At 38.7% G+C, this 9703-nt stretch overlaps 1 protein-coding gene across 1 annotated transcript; it reads right to left on the bottom strand.

Annotated features, from left to right (window-relative positions):
• Nucleotides 1-3339: 3339 nt before the first annotated feature.
• LOC117442342 (ralA-binding protein 1-like) lies at nt 3340-8350 on the bottom strand. The gene is made up of 4 exons (XM_034078337.2): nt 8308-8350; nt 7684-7868; nt 5259-5374; nt 3340-4352 (listed from the first exon to the last, which is right to left on the bottom strand). The coding sequence occupies exons 2-4, from the start codon at nt 7865-7867 to the stop codon at nt 4329-4331; spliced, it is 324 nt and encodes a 107-aa protein (XP_033934228.2). The 5' UTR covers nt 7868; nt 8308-8350; the 3' UTR covers nt 3340-4328.
• Nucleotides 8351-9703: the final 1353 nt, after the last annotated feature.

The following is a 9703-nucleotide window of genomic DNA, read 5'->3' on the forward strand; positions in this document are numbered from 1 at the left end:
GATTATATACAAGTGATTGGAATATGATATATTAGATAAATAATTTCTAAGTAGCAGCCAGATGAATGTTATTTCTAAGTTCAGGTGTTTAATAGTCTTCTGGCCTGTGGGATGAAGCTGTCTCTGTGTCTGGTGGTTTTAGTCCGGATGCTGCGGTACCGCCTGCCAGACTGCAGCAGACAGAACCGTTTTATTTTAGTTACTTTACAGATTTGGATTAATGATGTGAAATATAAACAACCCTTAAATCAGACTTTAGTTACACCTGAATGAAATTCAGTGAAGGTGATTGTCAAGTGCCAACAATCAGGAGAGATATTTGATAGTTGGTGCTTGAGAAGACTACATATTTATCTGCAGATCCGTTTAAAGCATATTCATTACTCGTTATTCTCTAATAGTTCATTAAAGACTGTATATAATTGCTATTTTGCACATCCCTTTCAAGATTTCAAGATTTTCTAAGGTTTATTGACATATCATATACACAACAGTGTAGTTATGCAATGAATGACAAACTTGGGTCACAGGTTCATCAACAGTGCATTACAAGACATCTATCAATATGTGTGTACCTCCACCATTACACTGTCGTATTCTGCACATTTCTTTAATTAAAGCCTTATTAGTTAGCACATCCTCCTATCAGGCACTAAACTGTTTTACTCTAGATATCATTTGAGTATCTTCTTGATTTTTTCTATTCTATATCTATATAATTGACCTTCTACTTTCCCACTATTTTGTATGTACTCTTAATATTTGAATGTTTTCATAAAATATAACACATTCAAAAGTGCTTTACAAAAATGAAAGACATTAAGAAAAAGGCATTTTAAACAGTCATTAAAAAGCAACACAATCTACCTGCATTGCAATTACTCTAAACGTGCAATAACGTGCTTTAACCAGTAGGTGGTTTGGGTTAAAAGCATAGGTTAAAAGGCTGTCAAGTTTACAGTGTTAACACAATAAAATATACTGCTGTTTCCGGTTTAGTTTACGACGAATATTATTTTGTTATTGTTTTGATATTTGTAACACAAAAGCGATGGAAAAGACCCATAGAAACCAAAAAAAGATGGTCTTAACATGACCCAGCGGTCTAGAAGTTAATAAAAAACAATAATATCAAAACAAAATATTACTACTAACTTTATTGTGAAATTAAAACAGAACGGTAAAAGAATAGTTTCCGGTCTATTATGATGCCCGATCTCTGTAGATAAATAAAGAACTAAGACAGATGTGTAATATTTAATGTAGCCAAACCATTTATTACAATGCATTCATGTGATGACTTTCAAAGAGTAAAGCAAGCACTGCTGAATAAAGAATGATTTTCTCTTTTACGAAACGTTTTTTTTTTTTCATATGGAATGCAGTTGGAGGTCAACCAATCAAAGAGCTTGAGGGCTGATCACGGGGTTCATGGTGTAGTCCCAAACGATAGCTGAGGATTCTGGGTAGTGTAGTGTCTTCTGCCGTCCAAAAACTCAGAAAGAATATTTGTTTCTCTGAATCGAAGGGGGAAAATACAAAAGCATTGCACACAAAAGCATTGCACACAATTCAAACCTTCCTTAAAAACTAACTAATTTAATAAAAATCACAGTTGTATTACACACAATGCACTGTTTTTTGAGAACACAAATTCGTAACTAATGTAATTTTTACATTTTGACGAAAAATAAAAATAATTATGAATACAAATAAAATAAAATAAGCCTCCCGTGAGTTACTACAAGCTATAAAGTAGATTTTAAAAACGTTTTATAGAATAAAAGCTCACTGCGGGACGTTGTAGAAATGCGTGTGTACACCACGACAAAGGAGCCTCATTCACTTTACATTGGGGTTGTTTGCGTGGTGCCGACACGCAAATGTAACAAAGTTCGTGACTCCACCACGCATTGTGGTGTTAAGGAGTCGTGGTGGAGTCACGCATTCTGGTGATATCAGGTTGATAAAAACTCAGAGAATTCTGATAAGAATTCTGAATAAGGACCTGGTGCACGATACACTGTAACAAATAAGATTGGCTGCAAAGTTTTCCAGGTCGGATGCGTAAGACTAAAAACGAAGCTTTCAAAGGAAGTATAATTTAATTTTGGTTTAGTATTGATAAGTAAACTTGAGTCAAACATTGCTGAAACTCCACCTCCTCGGCCTGTGCCTCGAGCAATATGAGTGTTGACATGGCTGGGTGGAGTGGCCTCATTTATGCTGACATATTCTTCATGTCTCAACCAAGTTTCAGGGAGACAGCATATATCAATATTATAATCTGATATTAAATCATTTACCAATATTGCTTTAGATGATAGAGATCTTATGTTTAAGAGACCACATTTAATCTTCCTGTTTTGTTGCACTGTAGTAGTTGTTACATTTACTTTTGTTAGGTTATTATGTATGACACCTCTATTAGGTTTTACCTTAAATTGTCCTTGGGCAGACACACACACCGCTAATATTGGGTATTTTATTGGGTTCGGGATTCCTATGGATGACTGCCTAGGAGAGAGCGCAGAGAAGCGTGTAAGACTAGAACATTCTCTTGGTGTTCAGATAAGGTTACGTGAACCTCTTGAGAGCTTATTGTACTCCTTTGTATACTGCCCCCTTGTGGCTCAAGAAGGCGAGCCTCCAGAAGCTCCAGGTGGCTTATAATGACTGTTTGTGTATACTGGTTAGAAAACCAAGGTGGTGCAGTGCAAGTGAAATGTTTTGTAATGCACGAGTCAACAAGTTCCATGCTCTCTTGAGAAATCTAAAGTACAAATTCAACTGTCGATTGAATGTTTCTCATAATAACTCTGTCAATATGCTGCTTTCAAATCTGTGTCTCAGTGCTGTACCTCCGTGGAAACATTGGTATAACTTCCTTTTTTAATTGATATGTGTTGCATTTATTTTAAAAATTGACCTAGAGTATAAAGCTGATGCTGATGCTGATGATGATGATGATATAGAGTTTTATATGTTCTAGCTCATGCTCTGTTCTCCTCACCTCCTCCTCTTCTGCGTCCGATTAATTTTCATATCTCATTTCATTTCTCATCCCTCCCCTCTACATCCTGGCTCCATTGTCTCTTTTCACTTCTTTCTTAGCACCTGGATATTTAGCACTTTACATTTAACTTAGCTGATGCTTTTATCCTTAGCACCTTGCAACAAACCATGAAGATAAACAATCAGAATAACAAGAGAGGTGCATGTACTGAAGCTTCAAATAAGCCAACCCAAAGGAGACATTGCTTTAGTTTGAATTGAGCTGAACCTAATTGTACCTAAACCAATTGGTCTTTATTTTTAGCAAGAAACATGAAACAATAATTTCAAAGAGAGAAAAGGTGATTTATTAGAGAGATCAGAAATACAGCGGTATAGCAACACAATACACGATGAAGAAGTTTTATTTCTGCCTGTTGCCTCGACTCCTCTCTCCTCATGTCTCTTCCTTGTCTCCTCCACTCACATCTCCTGTGAGCGCTACATAAATGCAAGATAATGCAAAGAAAGGAATCTACTATTTGAAGACTGAGAAATGGAAATGCTCTTAGTCTTGTTAAAGCAAAAAGGGTCTATTTTACTCAAGGTTAACGCCTTTTATTTTTAGCCGTGCTTCCCTCCGCCCGCAAACCTGCCAGCCTCCACTGCCTCCCCTTTGTGAGAAGGAACCCCCTCGGACTTATTGAGGCTGTATGAGTTGAGAGGAAGGCTGGTTTTGGCTGGGACCAGGCTCTGCTTCATCTGAAAAACACTGGTGTGCAACTTGATTACCATTGTCACAACTGATGCACACCATCCTGTTGGATCCTTCAGGTTTCATACAACGGAATAAGTGGTCTAGACCGATTTGACCTCGGGGGCCCTGGTAATTCCCGAAGGCCTGAATGGCAGCTCTCATTTTAACATCAGGAATTCTATCTTTTTGATCTCTTGGTTGGAATACTTCGGAAAACACAACAGCGTAACTCTGCCATAGACGTATTTGATCGTACTTATCGAGGAGGCTTCTGGTAGTTCCTATTTGTAAACATTTTCCACATGGGGTGGCAAAAACATAGAAAAGCAACATATCTTGAGCTTTATTTACTTCGCTATTGAACAAAGTGACCAACTTGTCCACAACACGAGACTCTGCGTGTTGACCTTCCTCATGGAATTTGGATGCGACCACCCTCGTCCCGACGTACACCTCGTCTTTGTCGAGCTTATCCTTCACTCTCTCAACAGGATCACTTTTCTTCAAGAGGTCCTCTAGGAAGGTTTTCTTGTTTTTGTTCCTGTTCATTTCTGGTAATGGGATGCTTACAGCCAGACTATACGTGCCATGGGTTCCGTACCTGTCAAAGGAAAAACATCCCATCATGCATCATAGATCTTTCAGTACAACACAAAATGTACTGCTGTTTGATACATGCATGTTTAAAGCAGTAACCTAGATGATCCACTAGGTGGCCCCAGTCACTCTGTGGAGATGCAGACTTTCTTAAGCTTTGTCCTGCAAAAGGCTCTAAAGTGGATTTTAAATTCATTTCCAATTCTGTTACCCTTAAACAAATGATTGCATGGATTTCTTAGCTTTGTCTTTGGGGTATTCTGGTCGGAGTTTGGCAATATCTAAAATATTTTTAGTAAAACTGAGCTACAAAAATACTGAAAGCAGTTGCTATATTTCTGCAGGTTTTAAGTTGCTACAGTATAGGCATACTGAGACGAAAGGGTGTATTCTTTAAATTGTAATACAGTACCAACTACCAGAACAGCTTTTGTTAGTATTCTCTTGCAGTGTGTTTAGAGTAAGTTCATATTTAATAAAGTTAGACTGAAGCACTCCTTTGGCACCAGAGTTAAATCCAGGTCAAATGTGTTAGAGGCTCTTGAACAAGTTGCAGGAAAAAGAAAAATGTCAGACTTGACATGACAATGAAGTCTTATCGTATTGTATTAACGTTGATAAAAGCTGCATCTTACTCCTAGCACATTTGTTATAAATAAAAGGAAATTATCTGGATCAGCCCTCTTTTTATTAGAAACACATTTTCATAGCCGAGGTACCTGCGTGCAGATCCAGACACATTCTTTGCACTCCTCTTCATGTCAGGGAACCATGATATGATGATATTACTGCCTTACTTTATAAGTGCTTTCTATTCATCGTAACAACATCCTGCATAGCACAGACCATTGCTTTGTCTCGAAGAAGTAATAACAGTGACTTTCAGTGAAAGATTCAGAAAGCGACTCACATTGCACTGATTTGATTTACGTATGAGGCAAGTGTTTCCAGGTCCACAGCGTCCGCCCTGTCTCCAGCAGACAGGAGGACGGTCAGCATCACTGCCATCCAGCACAGGCCAGCCATCTGCACACAGATCAGCTCTATTAGTGTGTTTAACAGTCTTGAATGCTGCAAGCCTGTACCTTTTTAAAAATGGGATTTATGGTGTTGTTAAATATCTTATTGCTGCCTGACTCACATTGTTAATCAGCTTAATAAATACATGTGACATTCATTTTCCTAGAATATCCTCTTTCAGAATCAGCTTGTAAGTATCTAAAGCAAGAGATGTAAAATGTCTGTGTAGTAAGAACAACACCAAAGCACTCTGTTTTCCCAAGGATGTGGTCTCTGACTTGGCTGAGAAGATCCTGCATATTGGGGCTGAACATCCGACTGTGAAGAATGTGGTTCTGCACATTGGAACAGATGATGTTGTGAAACAAGAGTCAGAAGTGCTGAAAGAAGACTTTAAATGTCTGTTGGAAACTGTCAGCTCTCTAAATGCAGAGGTGTTCATCAGTGGCCCTCTACCGCCAGTCAGAAGAGGAGTGGAGAGATTCAGCAGATTGTCTGCACTGAACACCTGGCTTTCAACTGTCTGTATTGACCATTCTGTCAATATTATTGACAACTTTAACTTTTTCTGGGACCGCAGACATCTTTTTAAGGCGAATGGAGTTTGCTTGAACAAGTCAGGAGTGAAATTGTTTATCTCTAACATATTCAACTGCCTGCGTCATCAATCTGTTCCAGAGGAATCAAAACAAGACAAAGACACAACACATCACTCAGAAAAAAAATTAGAATAATCTAGATGCTTCAGTAATGAACAATTACAGGCCCAAATCAAACCTCCCATTTCTAGGTAAAATCATTGAAAAAGTTGTTTATCAACAGATGAGTGACTTCTTGCATTTAAATAACTGTTTCGATGTGTTCCAGTCAGGCTTTCGTCCAAACCACAGCACTGAGACTGCTCTTGTAAAGGTCTTCAATGACATCCACTTAAACACAGACAGTGGCAGAACTTCAGTGTTGGTATTATTAGATCTCAGTGCTGCGTTTGACACTGTTGACCACAACATATTACTAGACCGACTAGAAAACTGTGTGGGACTTTCGGAAACAGTTCCAAATTGGTTTGAATCCTACTTAAAGGACAGAACATTTTTTGTTTCTATCGGTAAATACACATCTGAATTGACAAATATGACATGTGGGGTAACTCAAGGCTCTATTTTGGGGCCTCTTCTCTTTAACATCTACAACAAAATAAGTTACCATAGCTATGCGGATGACACACACATTTACGTAACAATTTCAAAGGAGACTTTGCTCCAATTCAAACACTGAGTAAGTGCATTGAACAAATCAATGACTGGATGTGTCAGAACTTTCTCCAATTAAACAAAGATAAAACTGAGGTAATGGTTTTTGAAGCCAAGGCAGAACATATAAAAGTTAGCGCTGAGCTTCAGTGTGCAATGTTCAAACCAACAGATAAAGCTAGAAATCTAGGTGTAGTCATGGACTCTGACCTGGGTTTCAACAGTCACATTAAAATAGTTACTAAATCAGCCTACTATCACCTAAAGAACATATCTAGGATTAAAAGACTAATGTCACAGCAGGATTTGGTAAAACTTGTCCATGCTTTTATCTTCAGTAGACTCAACTACTGTAATGGTGTCTTCACAGGTATCACTAAATAATCTATTAGAAAGCTGCAGCTGATTCAGAACGCCGCTGCTCGAGTCCTCACTAACACTAAGAAAGTGGATCACATCACTCCTGTTCTGAAGTCTTTACACTGGCTTCCTGTGTGTCAAAGAATATATTTCAAAATACTGCTGCTGGTTTATAAAGCTTTGAATGGTTTCGGCCCAAAATACATTTCTGATCTACTGCTAAATTATGAACCATCCAGAACTCTCAGGTCCTCAGGGACTGGTCAGCTTTCTGTCCCCAGAGTCAGAACTAAACATGGAGAAGCAGCGTTTAGTTATTATGCTCCAAATCTCTGGAACAAACTCCCAGAAACCTGCCGGTCCGCTGCAACTCTGACTACTTTTAAATCCAGGCTGAAGACTTTCCTTTTTGTCGCTACTTTTAATTGAACTATTTACATCTTAAAATACACTGTAACTTTTATCCATGTATTTTCTCTTTTAATGTTTACTTTATTATCTTTGCTTTTTAATGACTGATTTGAAATGCCATTTTCATAATGTCTTTCATTTTTTGTAACACTATGTAGCATTTTGAATTTCCTTGTGTTGAAAGGTGCTATATAAATAAACTTGCCTTGCCTTGCCTAAAGTAACTAACAACCCAGCATTCGGTTAAAGGATAAGAACTTTTTCTAGTGTTTTCTCCCTTGTTTCTTTTACCTGAGAGAGATGTCTGATGGATGCTCCAAAGCTGCTGCTGCTGCTGCTGCTGCTTCTTCTTCTGCTTCTGCTTCTTCTTCTTCTTCTTCTTCTTCTTCTTCTTCTTCTTCTTCTTCTTCTTCTTCTTCTTCTTCTTCTTCTTCTTCTTCTTCGCTCTGAGTGTGAAGACGGTCTGAACTAACATCCTTTATAGGAGAGGGCGAGCATGGCCACACCTTGAAACATCAGCTCCACCTTATCTTTGTATTCAAATTATCTTAACTTTATTGAGAGATTCAATCTAGGAACAAGATAATCTGTCTATCTGTCTATTCCCTCTTTTAGCTCTGTTATCTGTGCCTTTAGCTGCTAAATCTTAGTTACTTCTCTACTCTCTGTGTCCATAGTGCTGGAATGCGCCGGTGAAGATGGCCGCATTGTCTTTTGGCTCCTCTCCAACTTTGCCCTTTTTCGTATTTTGTGCGTGTTTATTTCCTTTTTGCCGTTTTACTTTTAACATGGTTCGTAACATGCAAGCCGACCGCACCAACTCTGCTATACAATATAGCAGAGAGGAACTTCTTCACATCCGAAACTTCTCGGACAATAACCCAACGATAGAAAATGGAGATTCGCCATGGCTACCTGTTGCTGTTCCTGAGAGAAGCAGGAGGAAGACAAAGCGAGGGTCCCGCGCCGCTGGTCAGACTGAGGAAATGAGAAAACCGACCCCCCAGTGGCGGCTGGTGGAAAATATGTTTGGTGGGGCTATGGAAATGGCTGTGACCAAACCATACTAGGGCGGCCCGGGTGACCCCTTAAATCAGGGGTGCCCAACCTTTTTTGAACTGAGAGCTACTTTTAAAGTTGCCAGTCTGCCGAGATCTACCAGTCCAAATAGAGAGGCGTAGCCATTACTGACAGCCTACTACCAGGTAAATACACACTTCTACTTGTATAAAACTGACCTTTGTACGATTAATACTTCATAAAATACTGCAGATCCTTTATCTTACCTCTTTCTAATCTACACACATACAAGTATTTAACTGAAGTTACACAACAGTGTTGTTGATACAGAGTTGGAGTTTATTCACACGTCACATACTACAGTGGGTAATGTTTTCAAGAAACATTGAACAGTGCTGCCACATATGACACAGGGACAAAGAGAAAAGACTCTGAACCCTTTCTTTGCCATTATATAAAAATAGTGTTGCTACAAAAGTATAAATTAGGCTTACTAATAAGACAACTCAGATCTGAAGCTACACAGGAATCTGCTGCAACAGTGCAATAAAAGAGACACAATTAATAGAATCAAACCCTTTTGTTGCATTTTAGTAGATTATAAAAAGAAATGCCTTTAAAATAGGATGCAAGCAACACTAGTTTCTTAACCTGAATTGATAATAGACTATAATCAATTTAAGTTTGCATTCTTATACCATTTTGTACAATAATTATAATGAATAAGTTCAAACAAATTAAAATTTACAGCTGATTAATAACGGTATCTAACTTGAGTTTGTATTATATCAAAAACCTGTTGAAATGCTTCTGTTATTTTTACTGTCCCCAAAAGCGCGTCGGCAGCCTCCAGGAATGCTTCTTTCACAACTTCGCCGTCTTTGAAAGACTTCATGTGTTTGTCAAGAGCGTGACTGACACGATAAGATGCTCTGGTAGCAGCCTTGCTCTTGTTGTTGGGCCTGGTGGAAATGGACTGCTGTGCATTTAGCTGTCCTCTCAGGCCCCTCCCCTTTTGGAACGTGGGGCAGAATTAGGAGGGAATTCCGTCTCATAGCGTTTGTGCACTGTTTTGAAATGCCGCTCCTAAATTACCCTTCTTCGATAAAGCCACGCTCGCATTGCAGATGAGACAGATGGACTTTGAATTGGAATAGATACAAAAATGATCACCCTCCCACTCGGAGTGAAAATTATATATTTTGGGCTTTTTTGCTTCAGCCATAATTGCGGTCTTGTTTGTGTGCAGACTGTCTGTCACTCCTGTTGACACGAAGAACGTCAGCGAACA

This window comes from Pseudochaenichthys georgianus, unplaced genomic scaffold (genome assembly GCF_902827115.2).
Source record: "Pseudochaenichthys georgianus unplaced genomic scaffold, fPseGeo1.2 scaffold_412_arrow_ctg1, whole genome shotgun sequence".
Taxonomy (NCBI): Eukaryota; Metazoa; Chordata; class Actinopteri; order Perciformes; family Channichthyidae; genus Pseudochaenichthys; species Pseudochaenichthys georgianus.

What these genes read in the sequence shown, in the direction of transcription:
- LOC117442342 (XM_034078337.2), bottom strand. Translation starts at nt 7,867, where the DNA reads ATGTTAGTTCAGACCGTCTTCACACTCAGAGCGAAGAAGAAGAAGAAG. An exon ending in CCATCAGACATCTCTCTCAG is followed by an intron (nt 5,375 to 7,683) that starts GTAAAAGAAACA and finishes ATCTGTGTGCAG; the next exon opens with ATGGCTGGCCTGTGCTGGAT. An exon ending in GTAAATCAAATCAGTGCAAT is followed by an intron (nt 4,353 to 5,258) that starts GTGAGTCGCTTT and finishes TTCCTTTGACAG; the next exon opens with GTACGGAACCCATGGCACGT.